This window comes from Musa acuminata, chromosome BXJ3-6 (assembly GCF_036884655.1).
Source record: "Musa acuminata AAA Group cultivar baxijiao chromosome BXJ3-6, Cavendish_Baxijiao_AAA, whole genome shotgun sequence".
NCBI lineage: Eukaryota > Viridiplantae > Streptophyta > Magnoliopsida > Zingiberales > Musaceae > Musa > Musa acuminata.
Genome location: NC_088354.1, coordinates 2,466,097 through 2,481,656, shown reverse-complemented (window position 1 = coordinate 2,481,656; position 15,560 = coordinate 2,466,097). Strand labels below are relative to the sequence as shown.

General features: G+C 41.7%; 3 protein-coding genes across 8 annotated transcripts; 2 read left to right on the top strand and 1 right to left on the bottom strand.

The window, feature by feature from the left end:
* Positions 1-777: 777 nt before the first annotated feature.
* On the top strand, positions 778-1,515 carry LOC103986657 (pathogenesis-related protein PR-4-like). Its single transcript, XM_009404717.3, has 2 exons — positions 778-1,075; positions 1,203-1,515. The coding sequence occupies exons 1-2, from the start codon at positions 809-811 to the stop codon at positions 1,371-1,373; spliced, it is 438 nt and encodes a 145-aa protein (XP_009402992.1). The 5' UTR covers positions 778-808; the 3' UTR covers positions 1,374-1,515.
* A 182-nt stretch (positions 1,516-1,697) lies between these two features.
* LOC103986751 (lipid phosphate phosphatase 2-like) lies at positions 1,698-15,257 on the bottom strand. 6 transcript variants are annotated; one of them, XM_065155737.1, is made up of 10 exons: positions 15,130-15,257; positions 14,951-15,054; positions 12,700-12,793; positions 11,179-11,400; positions 10,999-11,086; positions 10,789-10,898; positions 10,558-10,651; positions 9,542-9,730; positions 9,406-9,465; positions 8,023-8,595 (listed from the first exon to the last, which is right to left on the bottom strand). In XM_065155737.1, exons 4-10 carry the CDS (start codon positions 11,392-11,394, stop codon positions 8,390-8,392), a joined length of 963 nt encoding a protein of 320 aa, XP_065011809.1. In that variant the 5' UTR covers positions 11,395-11,400; positions 12,700-12,793; positions 14,951-15,054; positions 15,130-15,257; the 3' UTR covers positions 8,023-8,389. The 6 variants fall into 6 exon arrangements, with proteins under 6 accessions (XP_065011812.1, XP_065011809.1, XP_065011808.1 ...); XM_065155736.1 differs by lacking the exon at positions 12,700-12,793; XM_065155738.1 differs by lacking the exon at positions 15,130-15,257 and having other exon boundaries at positions 14,951-15,063.
* LOC103986656 (pathogenesis-related protein PR-4-like) lies at positions 7,153-7,894 on the top strand. The gene is made up of 2 exons (XM_009404715.3): positions 7,153-7,450; positions 7,578-7,894. The coding sequence occupies exons 1-2, from the start codon at positions 7,184-7,186 to the stop codon at positions 7,746-7,748; spliced, it is 438 nt and encodes a 145-aa protein (XP_009402990.1). The 5' UTR covers positions 7,153-7,183; the 3' UTR covers positions 7,749-7,894.
* Positions 15,258-15,560: the final 303 nt, after the last annotated feature.

Sequence of the window (15,560 nt, the reverse complement as noted above, 5' to 3'; positions counted from 1 at the left end):
ATCTTTACAAGTGTATGCTCTCATCACAGATCTTCTGTCGTTTAACAGATCCATGGTCCATGTTCATTTGCAGAATTCTCTCATGAAGATGTCCGTGCTTGGGTTGTGGAGATACTACTTCTGCCCGGCAGGTGTTTGATCAATTGCATGGATACGATGTCGGTTCAATGCAGGTTCATGCCATCCGGGCCTGCTGCGTGGGATATGGAAACTCCCTGGTGAGTTCTCAAGTAGTTCTTGCACTATAATGCTATCTTAATTTGATTCGTGCAAAAAGTATAGCATCATGTCAGAAGACCCAACCTTGTGTTTTTGGTGGGTTCTATTCCTAGTCACGATGGGCAGAGACTTGGTGGCGAAACGAAGTTTTCCAGCTCTCTTTATCTTATGATAATGAAGGGTGCTGTGTGGTCAAGACATGGATAAAGCATAGATGACTTGACTGTGCCAGCGTAATGGTGAGAGAGGAAAGTTTCTAGTGGCTCACTCTGTCTCTCGCCCCATTGATTGGATTTGGTACGAACATTTGGTTTCTGAGGTTGGAAACGTGACTCCATCCATCTGCCCAACCATCGAATCTCATGTCATTTGCTCGAGCACTCCACCACCAAAGGCGGCCCCCGTCTGTGGCGGGCGTCTCGATTCATCGTTCCAGTCAAATTGGCTCCAATTTTCCGGTCACGTGGAAAGCAGAAACGTCACGCAGATTGGCTCCATTTTCCACGCAAATCCGAGAAAACTTGCACCAGCGACATCTATAAATGCCGGCCTCCATGCCGCCACCGTTATCATCCGAAGAAAAGCCATCATGACGATGAGCGCCAAGGTGAGCTCCGTCGTCGCCGTGCTGCTCTGCGTCGCCGCGGCGGCCAGCGCGCAGCAAGCGTCCAACGTCCGGGCGACGTACCACTACTACTACCCGGCTCAGAATAACTGGGACCTGAACCGTGTTAGCGCCTACTGCGCGACGTGGGACGCCAATAAGCCCCTGGAGTGGAGGAAGAAGTACGGCTGGACCGCCTTCTGCGGCCCCGTCGGCCCAACCGGCCGCGACGCCTGTGGCAAGTGCTTGCGGGTAACAACTCCACGCCGCAGATACTATACGTTCTAAGCCGACCCATCCCAATCCACTGAAGCAGTGTTGGGAGAGCAAAAGGTCGAGCACTCGACGCTGACCCATGTCCCTGGCGAGCGTCTTGCAGGTGACGAACACGGCGACGGGAACTCAGGCTACGGTCAGGATCGTGGACCAGTGCGCCAACGGAGGGTTAGATTTAGACCAAGGCGTCTTCTCTCAACTGGATACCGATGGAGGCGGCTACAATCGAGGCCACTTGATTGTCAACTACCAGTTCGTCAACTGCGGCGACTGATCTGTTGCCTCTCTTCCACACCATCTCGTGCAAGCATATATAAATACATCGATCTATATAAATAAGCTTGCTTGCATGCTCAGTTCGTGATGCTGTAATGCTATCTTACCATCCAATAAAATGACAACGAGGAATGACTGCCTCTGCTGTCTGTCTTTGCATGACAAAGAAGAAGATCGTGGAATTCGCTGATGTGAGACGATAAACTTGGAACAGTCCTTTTAAACAAAACCATAGTACACTGCGGAACACTATTTTTGAGCACAAAAATATGGATTGAAGAGTTAAACAGTCTTTACCAATTACAGTTTTGGTGCCAGGGAAAGATTTCGCCATCAGTGGCTGCATGTTTCGACAATTCTAATGTTTCAGCATGCAGAATAACTTAAAACAAGATGTTGGAGTTCATCATGTATACATAGAGAGCAGAGGAGAGACCCTCCCTACACAGCAGGAAGAAGAGAGAAGAATGAATCTTACACACTGCCTTCAATTTCCCATTTGAAGGGGAAATTAAAGCAGTTGCTGGGGATCAAGAATGAAAACATGGTGAGAGGTAAGAAGAGATGATGAATCGTGTTTCCAACTATTCGGATGTGGAAAATCTAGGCTACACTCATGCAGCATCCCGGCGTCGAACTCACTGTCTTCTCCCAGCCTCCATCGAGTTCAGAATCAGGTTTGTGTCCCTCAAGTGGATCCCATCTTGGCCCTCAGATGAAACATAAACAGTCTCCATCTCTGACGGCCTCGACTGAAGAGGGTTTGCAGTCGGTTGATCGTTGTGTCTGGAGTCAGCCATTGCATGCAAGTATGCATGAGGAAACCAACCTGGAAGAAATACCAGATATGAATTAGGAAGACGGAAAATATATATTATGCAGTGAACTCACAGCAAGCAGCATTTTTGACGGAGTTTGATAGTTTTGGACATGGCAAACCAAGTTACTAAAGCCATTAAATATCGACATGTCGCTTTCCCTGTGAAATTTGGTGAAATGTTGATTTCGATATACAAATTCGTGAAATGCACATTAATAGCAAAACGTAGCAATATTAGGAATCCTATAAATGAATAATGACTGCCTAGAATTTGCAATACAGTACGCACATTAATAACAAAAAGTAGCAATATTAGGAATCCTTTTAAGTGAATAACACAAACTGTAACACTTTGGCTTAGCTCCACTTCCCAGTGAGCTAAGATTGATTTATAAGGGTCTCACATCGGATATAACCTAAGCCTAAGCGATTTGTTTGGGTCAATAGTTAAGGCTCAATCAGTGATTTTAATTTAATAGGTGCTCGGGCGAGGCCTGAGCGCCTTGTGTGTGGACCAGGCGATACGCTTCGATGAGGCACCACTTGGGCGCTTGCCCGAACCCAAGCGTCGAGGCGCTTCGGGCAAGCGCCGGGTCCAAATAAGCAAACTAAACCCGATTTTTAAGTTTGGTTCGGTTCAATAACGTAGTTTCTTACTCTCAAAAGCCACCCTTCATTATCGCGCTACCCCGAGCCAACCTTAGCGTTGCTTTTGCCTCCGCCGGCGATGGTTTATGTTGTCTCCAACACAGACACAGTGGACTGAGCCTTCCTTTGTCGTCGACGGACGAGTCTGACGACCTAGCAAGAGCTTGTAGCTTCCTTTCACTGTTGCTTCGTATATAGTTCCTTCCACTATCAAGGGAGAAGACCGCAGGTTCCTCTACCACCAACGGATGCTCTCTGGAGCTTTCGTCACTACAGCTACTGTTGTTCGCAGCTTCTGTCGCCGCTGTTGCTGTATGCAATTTCTATTGTTGCTACTGCTATTATCTGCAACTTTTACCGTTACTGCTATCCACAGCTTTTGTCGATGCCGCCACTGTTGTCCACAACTTTCACCGCAACTGTTGTTATTATCCTGTCATGGACTTAGCTAGAATTGTCTAAGTCATGAGGCACCCTTATAACAAAGTTACAGATTTAGCTAGAGTTGCCTAAGTCGTGAAGCACCTTTGTGTTAACTCCTCGGACTTAGCTGGGATTGCCTAAGTCAGGAGGTGTCCTTGTGACATATGTGTCCGCATAGGGTCAACATAGTTGCAACCTCGTACAGGTCCCGACAGACCTGTAAAATAGAAAGGTGATTGGATTGAAAACGAACGATGGATAAGTCCTGACGTTTCATGAAGAGGGAAGCTTTATAAGTAATTCAATGAGCACCTTGAGTATAAGAGAGAAAAGAGAAAAAGAAAAAAACGACTTTAGAAGGTAGAATGAACAGTTGCAAGTCCACAAACAACTGCTCACCGGGTGCTGGGCGCAAAGGCAAGTTCCCGTCAAGTTAACGTGTGAACTTATGAAGATTATTCAATGCCCGATAATATACCGAAGCCTCATCTAGTCCTGTGCCAACCAGGAGGTTTCAGAGTGCTGAGATGGCTATCATTTCGCGTGCAGCTGCGGTATGTAGAAAACAGGATGTGACACACAAAAACGGAACCATTTTGGGTAGTTTTGCCCGCGTAGTGAGCCGTCGCACTATAGCATGGCAATCTATTCGAACATGCATTTTTTTCAAGAAAAAATACACAAAATTAAGGTAAAACATACTGCCATGTCTTTGTACAAGCATGCAAAAGCGACGAACGGTTCGTTGAACGAAGTTGTTGCATATGCGTGACGACCGTTCGTGACAATTCACAATCCGACCACAACTGTCCTAAACTAATCCTTCGCCGTCGCTACTGCCAACTTCTCACCATTACTGTTGCCACTTTCCATCAGTTTTGATCGTTAGCGACGCTTTTATCTTCATTTGTTATTGTTAACAATTGTTTTCTCTCCCTCTAACTATGGTTAACATTAAGTAATATACTGTTAATAGTATATATTTAATTTAATATCATATTTTTTATCTAAATAATTATATTTTTAATTATATTATATATTTTTTTATATTTTAATATTTAAGAGCGCTTTGTTTCATTCGACGAGCACCTAGTGCCTCGGTTATTTCAAGACACGCCTAACACTTTTTAAATCAATAAGTTTAATAAAATTAACAGACGAATTATCCCATCAATCATCATCAGTATCTATACAACTGGTATTAAAGCCGACGGGGCATCCACTACTATTAACTGTTGGGTTGTCACACAAACTAGATAACTCAACGAGTTTACCTTTGGATAGAAATTGAATTAAAAAGAGTGATATTTTACATGCTAAACAAATATTTGTATGCATGAGGTGAGAAACTCACACCGGTACATGAAATGTACTAAGTACCATTTGTGTTTCTTGAGAAATCAAACTCATAAAACAGAGACTTGCAAATAATATAAAAAAGAGTACGTATCATCTACATCATAAGGTGGTGGGAAGAATTGCAGGTAACAAAATGAAGCAATTACCAATCCTGCATAAGGAAACAAAAAATATTCAGTAATATGGAATAACTTCAGCTTAAAAGTTTAGCTTGATTTCAAAACAAACCTAGAAAACCTCCTGCGAACACATCTTGCCAATGATGCCAGTAGTCATCAACTCAGGAAATTGCAATAAGAGATGCACAAAGCAGAGGAAGGAACACAATGCACAGTTTTGCAACGTGGCCCCGACGATCAAAAGCCTTGAGTTTGCCTGCAAGATACCATGATAGAAAACTTAGACCTGCAAAAGACCTTGATAAGAAAAGAAGTTAAATGTAATAAACTCAGTGATGAAAATAATAGAAGATAAAAATAATTATTAAAGAAGTTTTATTGAAGAAACTTTATTGAAGAAGTGAAAAAGCTTAAATACATTAACACGTCTCTCTCCTATTTATATAGATTAGAAGGAAGGATATCAATAGAGGATTTTCCTTAACAAAATAGAGAGATTTTCTCATATAATTGGGGAAACTTTATTGAAAAAATTTTATTGAAGAAGTAAAAAAACTTAAATACATTAACATGTCCCTCTTCTATTTATGCAGATTAGAAAGAAAAATTTTTCTCAATGCATAGATTTCCTGACCTACAGCTTCATAAATCTGGTCGTGGTCGACCAACGGCGGCATCCTTTATTGCGTCAGTTAAAACTCATAGTTATAAGTACAGAGAAGAACGAAAGAAACTTCACGCAAACGAAACTGATCACTCCTGTAAAGGATGAGGAAAGGAGGTGTACCGACTACGGCATTATGCAAATCATACACATTCTTCCTTTTGACGTAAATTCCAATGTATATTCTACATCCTTGCTTTCGTTTGCTAGTTATGGCGGCTTCTGTGCAGCTGGGATCGCTTCCTTGTTCTTCTTGAGAAGTGCAACACACTAGCCCAGGTAAAGAGGCTCTGCAGTTCCTCACCCCGAGTACTCGACTCGCGAGATCAGTTTTGTCTCTATCCAGTCCACAGGTTTTGATCTTTACAAGTGTATTCTCTCGTCACAGATCTTCTGTCGTTTAACAGATCCATGGTCCGTGTTCATTTGCAGAATTCTCTCGTGAAGATGTCCGTGCTTGGGTTGTGGAGATACTGCTTCTGCCCGGCAGGAGTTTGATCGATTGCGTGGATACGATGTCGTTCGGTGCAGGTTCATGACATCCGGGCCTGCTGCGTGGGATATGGATACTCTCCATGGTGAGTTCTCAAGTAGTTCTTGCACTGTAATGCTATCTTAATTTGATTCATGCAAAAAGTATCGCATCATGTCAGAAGACCCAACCTTGCGTTTTTGGTGGGTTCTATTCTTCGTCCCGATTGGTCGGGACGAGAGACTTGTTGGTGGCGAACCAAAGTTTTCCATCTTATGATAATGAAGGATGCTGTGTAGTCAAGACGTGGATAAAGGGTAGATGACTTGACCGTGCGCGAGGAAAGGTTTTAGTGGCTCACTCTCTCTCTCTCTCACCCCATTTGATAGGGGTAATAATGACGACATGACGTATCACGACGACGGCCTCGCCTGGGCGCCACTCTGCCTAATGAGGAAGGCAATAACGCTGACTCGACACGCGCTGACATCATCCGCTATCAGGCAACGACTTCCGACCCCGAGCGCTTGACCACGGTAGGGGAGGACGACAACCGACCTTCGCTCATACCCTGCGACAGTTCGGTTCTCCACACAACGTCAATAACAATGTCAGACGCCATCGGAGGTACGATCTTGCCTCACACAGGCAGGCACATCAGGTAACACTAAATTACCCTATAAATACCTCCGAGTCCTAAACGAAAAAGGGGGGACCTCTGGACGGAAAAAACTCCCTTCCACATCATCTGACTTGATCGTCGGAGGGGTCAGGCCGAGCTTCCGACCCGACCTGTGTGCAGGAATGAAGGCGAGGTCGCACCTTCCATACGCCGCACCGGCCGAGGCTTCCCCCCCACGTTGCATTCCCTCCGGACTGTCGTGACCGGCCACCCCGGCTGCCCCGAGGAGCGTCGCATCGGATCCCCGCGCATTCGGACCCGAACCAAGCCGCGTCGCCCCGAGACCACGGCATACTGTTGTTTCCCGCAACACCATTGATTGGATTTTTTGGTTCTAACATTTGGTTTCCGAGGTTGGAATCGTGACTCCATGCATGTGCCCAACCATCGTATCTCATGTCATTTGCTCGCGTACTACACCTCCAAAGGCGGCCCCGTCTGCGTCGGGCGCCTCGATTCATCTTCCAGTCAAATTGGCTTCAATTTTCCGGTCACGTGGAAAGCAGACACGTCACGCAGATTGGCTCCATTTTCCACGCAAATCCGAGAAAACTTGCACCAGCGACATCTATAAATGCCGGCCTCCATGCCGCCACCGTTTTCATCCGAAGCAAAGCCGTCATGACGATGAGCGCCAAGGTGAGCTCCGTCGTCGCCGTGCTGCTCTGCGTCGCCGCGGCGGCCAGCGCGCAGCAAGCGTCCAACGTCCGGGCGACGTACCACTACTACTACCCGGCTCAGAATAACTGGGACCTGAACCGTGTTAGCGCCTACTGCGCGACGTGGGACGCCAATAAGCCCCTGGCCTGGAGGAAGAAGTACGGCTGGACCGCCTTCTGCGGCCCCGTCGGCCCTACCGGCCGCGACTCCTGTGGCAAGTGCTTGCGGGTAACAACTCCACGCCGCAGATACTATACGTTCTAAGTCGACCCATCCCAATCCACTGAAGCAGTGTTGGGAGAGCAAAAGGTCGAGGACTCGACACTGACCCATGTCCCTGGCGAGCGTCTTGCAGGTGACGAACAAGGCGACGGGAACTCAGGCTACGGTCAGGATCGTGGACCAGTGCGCCAACGGAGGGTTAGATTTAGACCAAGGCGTCTTCTCGCAACTGGATACCGATGGAGGCGGCTACAAACAAGGCCACTTGATTGTCAACTACCAGTTCGTCAACTGCGGTGACTGATCTGTTGCCTCTCTTCCACACCATCTCCTGCAAGCATATATATATATATACATCGATCTATATAAATAAGCTTGCTTGCATGCTCAGTTAGTGATGCTGTAATGCTATCTTACCATCCAATAAAATGACAACGAGGAATGACTGCCTCTGCTGTCTGTCTTTGCACGACAAAGAAGATCGTGGAATTCGCTGATGTGAGACGATAAACTTGGAACATTCCTTTTAAACTAAACCATAGTACACTGCGAAACGCTATTTTCGAACACAAAAAATATGGATCGAACAGTCAAACAGTCTTTACCAATTACAGTTTTGGTGCCAGGGAAAGATTTCTCCATCACTGGCTACATGTTTCGACAATTCTAATGTTTCAGCATGCAGAATAACTTAAACAAGATGTTGGACTTCATCATGTATACATAGAGAGCAGAGGAGAGACCCTCCCTACACAGCAGGAAGAAGAGAGAAGAATGAATCTTACACACTGCCTTCAATTTCCCATTTGAAGGGGAAATTAAAGCAGTTGCTGGGGATCAAGAATGAAAACATGGTGAGAGGTAAGAAGAGATGATGAATCATGTTTCCAACTATTCGGATGTGGAAAATCTAGGCTACACTCATGCAGCATCCCAGCGTCGAACTCACTGTCTTCTCCCAGCCTCCATCGAGTCCAGAATCGAGCTTGTGTCCCTCGAGTGGATCCCATCTTGACCCTCGGATGAAACATAAACAGTCTCGATCTCTGATGGCCTCGACTGAAGAGGGTTTGACTGAAGAGGGTTTGCAGTCGGTTGATCGTTGTGTCTGGAGTCAGCCATTGCATGCAAGTATGCATGGGGAAACCAACCTGGAAGAAATACTTGATATGAACTAGGAAGACAGGAAAATATATTACGCAGTGAATTCACAGCAAGCAGCATTTTTGAGGGAGTTTGATGGTTTTGGACATGGCAAACCAAGTTACTAAAGCCATTAAATATCGACATGTCACTTTCCCTGTGAAATTTGGTGAAATGTTGACTTCGATATACAAATTCGTGAATATGGTATGCACATTAATAGCAAAAAGTAGCAAGATTAGGAATCCTACAAGTGAATAATGACTGCTTAGAATTTGCAATACAGTATGCACATTAATAGCAAAATGTAGCAATATTAGGAATTCTGTAAGTAAATAATGACGACTTAGAGTTTACAATACAAATTGTAACACTCTGGCTTAGCCTCACATCGCAAGTGAGTTAAGATTAGTTTATAAGGGTCTCGCATTGGAAGTAAGTAACCTTAGCTTAAGCAATTTGTTCGGGTCAATGGTTTAGGCTCAATAAAGTTAACAGACCAATTATCCCATCAATCATCAGGGTCTAAACAATTGGTATTAGAGTTGACGGGGCGTGTACTACTGTTAACTTTAACTAAACTAGGTTGAGGTCGGATTGTGACACAAATTGGACAACTCTAGGAGTTTGCCTTTGAATATAAATTGAATTAAAAAGAGTAACATTTTACATGCTAAACAAATATTTGTATGTATGAGGTGAGAAACTCACACTAGTACTTGAAATGTACTAAGTACCACTGTGTTTCTTGAGAAATCAAACTCATAAAACAGAGCATACAAACAGACACTGCATATAATATAAAAAAGAGTACATACCATCTATATCATAAGGTGGTGGGAAGAATTGCAGGTAACAAAATGAAGCAATTACCAATCCTGCATAAGGAAACAAAAATATTCAGGAATATGGAATAACGTCAGCTTAAAAGTTTAGATTGATTTCAAAACAAACCTAGAAAACCTCCTGTGAACACATCTTGCCAATGATGCCAGTAGTCATCAACTCGGGAAATTGCAATAAGAGATGCACAAAGCAGAGGAAGGAACACAATGCACAGTTTTGCAACGTGGCCCCGACGATCAAAAGCCTTGAGTTTCCCTGCAAGATACCATGATAGAAAACCTAGACCTGCAAAAGACCCTGCACATGGATAATAGAAATCCTTATAAGCAGAACTACAAAAAATCATTTCTTGTGGAGAGATCCTATACAAAGCCGATCCAAGTCTTGACTAGTGATGAATAACGAAAAAAGCTTACTCATGAAGAACATTGGAAAAGACTAAACAGGGTGGCAGTAATTAGAGCTTTGAGAGGAACAAGAAGTAAAACACAAATAACACATAAGTTGGAGTTAATTAAATGGTCAGGCCTACATTACTGCAAGATAGTAGTATTTTCAGATATAACAATAGTAACAACAAAGCTTATAAGTTCTAACTATTTGGCGTCTGCTACATGGATCTTTTGCCACCATTAAGTTATGTAAAATACTATATATTTAGTTAAGTTTAGAGTAGTTAAATTTTTATTTATAGTTTTTATTAAAGTCCTTTTAAGTCTTCCTCTAGCTATTCTCGTATCACTAACATTAATTATTTCACTTCTTTTGACAACCGTATCTGAAGGTCTCCTCAGCACATGTTCATATCATCTTAAATGATTTTTTCTTATCCTTTATTGAAGTGATACCTAATTATTCACGAATAAAAGTATTTCTTTTTCATCTTTCCTGGTAACTCCACACATTCATCTCAACATTCTTATCTTGACAATATAAACTTTTTGTATATGTTTTTTCTTAATTGCCCAAAGCTCAAATCCATAAAGTAGTACTTCAAGATACAATAATACGAAAACAGATGAAAATCTATCAGAATAGATTGACAAAAGCTGAAGTTAAAACCCTCAATGACAAGAAAACTAGTTGGCCAGTTTGATGCTTTAGCCGACCAATTTTATGCTTACATGACGAATGTCCACTTGGAAAACTCTTGTGCCCTTCTTTAATAACACTATTGTCCCCATGGCATATAACATTTGTCGTTATGTTGTCATAGACCTGCATATTAAGAGTATGAGCAACATTATTTTAAACAAAAGCTACATAAACTAGTATGTTTATCGATGGTAATAGACAAAAGAAAAATTCAGGACATGATAAGAAAAGAAGTTCAATGTAATAAACTCAGGACCCACAGCTTTTCCATCAGGAAAACATCGCCAAAAGAAATCTGGTCGTGGTCGACCAACGGCATCCTTTATTGCATCGGTTAAAACTCCAGTTATAAGTACCGAGAAGAGCAAGCCTGTTTACAGTTACATGCGCATTAGTCAACTGCAGAATGAAAGAAACTTCATGCAAACGAAACTGATCACTCCTATAAAGGATGAGGAAAGGAGGTGTACCTAGTACGGCATTATGCAAATCATACACATTCTTCCTTTTGACGTAAATTCCAATGATTATTGCAAAAGGTAATAGAATTCCAATCAACTACCAAGAAGATGTTATGGTTCCACTAAGCACAAATGTGATATTAAATGTAAAGACGTGATCCAAAACTGTAAAAAGGTGACGACATGTACCGGAACAGCCCAAAATGGTACTGTGTTGCTTTTCAGTGGATATCTCAGATCTGTCATCATGTCTCTTCCAACAAACCTATGAAAAGGTTCTATAATATTCAAGCATCCATCTATTATAGCAAGGAGTATGAGTATGAACCAGTCATGCATGTGAAATCTTGCAACTTGTGTTCCATGGGATCTCACTGTGTGAGTGCCTAACTGAATGTCTGGCATTTTTTCCTGAAGGAAGAAAGAAGAAAAAATCAGTAAATTAAACAGTAAAAGATGCTTAAATTCATGCAGTTTCCTCAATTATGTGTGATCTGCCCTCATCAGTTTGCAAATATACCCAAACAACACAGTTAATGCATCCACTAACAACAGGGAAAACTGTGTTTTCAAGAAATGATAAAGAAATGGAAGAACTTGAACAAGAAACATAAAGGGGAAACTATTTTCACTGTGAGAGTGTTAGATTTACAGAACTAATGGTAAATTGATTCAACATAACTGATGTGAAGGCTTGTTATTGTCATTGTTATGTTGATAATATGGCAAAACTTCTAATACAATATGCTTGAATTATACAATCTAAAGAATAGTTAACATTAACTAAAGCACAAAGAAGGATGATGACCATAAAGTTTGTGTCATGCCCCAACATGATTTAACTCTGTAATAAGAAAATTATATCGTGCATAAACCACTCATTAAAAATCCATATTTACAAAGGTAATTTTTTTATTAAATCAAATATTAATTGTATTTACAAGAATAAACTTTATCAACTAGAAAAAGAGGGGAACTTGTTGATAGTGCTATTTAAAAACAAAGAAGTCTCCCTCATGTTGTGTATGAATCACGAAAAAAAATCATAAAAATAGTCTTCAATGCTCATGAAACATCTTTAATTATTTTATACTAATATTTTCATATCGAATGACAATAAATCAATTCTTCATGAAAAACGTCTAAACTAACCTAATTGGACTTGAGTGGATTAATTTGTACTAAACCAGCTTAAACAAAACAAGATAACTTTGGAATCATCCTAAATCGATCATGAACCAATCAAAACAGGTTTGGTTGGTCAATTCCAAGGCGTAGATTGGGCCACGGACCACATGTGGTGCTGGCATTGGGCCCTTGTGGGCAACGAGCATGCTAAAAGGGGTCAAGCATCGGCTCGGGTTTGGTGCACAGTTTTAGGTGGGGCTTGGACTAGATCGCAAGGGCCTGAACTGGGGTCATGTGGGACACACGTGCCCATGGAGCAAAGGAGGGAAATGGGCTCGAGTATTTTAAGGTGATAATGACAAATTTTCATGAGTTTCATTAATTTGGTTTATTAAACATGATTCAATATTTGAAAATAACAACATAATTCAGTCATCATGATCTTAAAATACAAGATATTCACTATCCGACAATCCTGAATCATAATTCAAAATTTTTAAACTAATGAAGTTAGCATCATTATACATCCAAAATTTTTCAGCAATATAAAAAACAATAAACAAGAAAAGGGAGAGGACCTACCTCTCACTTCAAGATGATCCTCTACTTATTCCCTCTCGTTGTTTGTCAGAACAAGGGAGAGAGGGACATCTTTAAATAGGAGAGGGAGAGCACTCTAAAATGGTAAGAATAAAAAATTATTTTTGAATTAATTAATTTTATTTCAAATGCATTCGCACGATCAAGGAAATTAAATAAAAAAATAAGGCTAAAAACCTAATATGAAATTCTTATTTTAGGAAAAGCAGAAAAATATCACGTGATTAAAAAAAAAGTCCTACTTGTTATTAGGATTGTAAGTACAAACAATATTCTTCTACCCTAAATGATTCCACATACAGGGAAGGAAGATATGTGGGGAATTACTGGGAACTCTTTTATCATAAAGGGCAGCATGCAATCAATGATCCTTTCCACGAACTGAAAAGGAACTCTGAAGTACTAGCCCCTTAATTCTACATATTTTAAGCAATGATAATATTTGGTATTAGAAGCCAGATTTGTGTGTATAAGACCATTGAAAATATTTTCAGAAAGTTAGATGTGCTTAAAGTTGTAAACCACAATAGGGAAGACTTGACTTGTATTTTAACTGGAGTAAAGGATAAGAATCCTTCATATTACTAAAGAGTACGAGTGATCTTATTCAAGTATTTGGTGCACGGATCCTATCATTAGCAAAATGCAGGATTACCTACTAATAAATTTTAGAAACTAGGCTGTTGAATGGGTACCAGTGCCACCCGTTTGATAGAAATTCCCTTCTCATACTAACTGGAGTTTATCACAATACAAGATTATCATACACTCTCAACAGGTGAAATTGACTCCTAAGCTTATTCTAGTATTGTCACTATACATATACTTTTTGGTTTTTGGTTGACCTGCGACCTAAGTGCTATCCAGCTTGCAAAACCTCAATCAGAAGGATCTCCAGAAGCAAGTTGAGCCCTTTTTTAGGTTGAGATTTTAGACTTCTTTTCATTAGATGAATTACTATGTTTCTGGTAACTCTGCATCTGTCTCTTTTTCCTGCACTTGGAGAAGGGTGAAGTACTGATTCTTGGCCATGGGAAGTTCTATTGGGGGGTTGGGGGAGAAGACCTCGAAGACAAACAGAAAAAACGGAAAGCCAACCCAAACAAGTTGAGGGTGAAAGGACTCGGGTGCTATCATCTTAGAAACGCATAAATTTAGGCAAACTGTCTTTCTCATTAACTTGTAATCTTTTCTCACTTGTATGTACCTAATCAACTGATGTAACATAAGTCAGCATAAAAGTCAAACCAAATCTCTAATAAATGTATAACTTCCACAAAAACAGAAATAAAAAGAAAACCTTTGTTTTCTGTTTCACTGAAGCACACAACAGTCCCTCAACCAATAATTGCATTCCTCACTACTATGCCTACAGTTCGATTATCATCATAAAATACCAAAACTATGAAAGAAATGCAGTTCTTAAAAAAACAAAATTGTGTCCATCAATTCATTAAATAGGACAGCAGAACTTATATCTCAATACAACTGCTCAGCTCAAATGCAACATACACATGCAAAATACAATGGATCAATCCCAATAGACATCCCTTTTAAACTTTTTTCTCCAAAAACTCCATAGTATTTTGCATTTAAGGTTCCTATATCTCACGAGCAATGGGTCTTTTATGGACATACAGCAACATTCTAAATTCGTGGCAGTTCCTCATCGTTTGCGGAAAACTACTTCCCCCTACAACTCGTGGCCAATCCTTTCTTGGAACTTGGGTCAGAAAATCTACTTAAGCTGTGTTCTGTAGGCAACGGTTGTAGGCATCGCAAGAGATAAGGGTCTCAATCGGAGGAAAACTAGATCCAATGCCTAGGTCAAGATCAGCAGATCAACTCTGGCATTTTCACCATAGTCGTCACATCATCCGAACTCTTTGATAGGCCGATAGATCTCTCTAAAAATCTCTTCTTTTTTTTATTTGCAATTCCAAGACTCGGGAACCAATTCATCCGAAGATCTGGACATGCTGAAGGAGGACCGAGGAATTACAACCATCAGAAAACCAAGAACAGAACTCCAACATGCAAAAGCACAGATCTTAACTGCCAAAAAAGGCAGCAAGACGCTCCGGAAACTCGGGTTTTCCCGCACCCAACATTCCAAGCAACATCAGAAATGGCTGTCCACTCGGTGAAAATTCCAAGAGTGGGAAAGCAAATCCAACAAACCGCAGACAAGAATTAAGAGCAAGAAGAGTCAAACATTCAATCATCCTCTTACCGATTTCCTTTGTCGTATCAGAGATAATGTGTTGTGCGGACACGGAAGCAGCGGCTCGTCAGTGCAGGCCGACACCGAGCCCTCTCCTTCCCCGTCCTCCGCTTCTGTAATAGACATATCACATCAATCAAAGAAGCAATTCCAAGAAACAGGACGAATAGGTCAGAAAGGGACCCAACCCGGAATTTTCCGGTTCCTTTGGACTCCCAAACCAACCACGAGAAGGAAGACGACGTGGTAGAATCGTAATCAGACACGAGAGAGAGAGAGAGATGGCACTCTTCACACATTTAAGGGCACGGCGTTCCTTGCTATTTACTATGAGGGGTTGGGGCGTCCGTCCATTTACGGTGTTGCAGTTCGAGTTGTGTCGGATTTGGTTGCGAATCACTCGTAAGACACTTTGTTAGATTTGGTTACACCTCTCGTTAGGTTTGTCTTTGCCGTTGGATTTGGTAGTAGATATCGAACGGTTGTGTGTTCTTTTCTATTGGATCCGGTGGTAACTGTTTGTTTCATTATTGTATTGGAAAGGAAACATAATTGAAGAGAGAGAGAGAGAGAGAGGGAGAGAGAAGCGAGTGGTGGAGGTAAGACCACAGGACGGTGG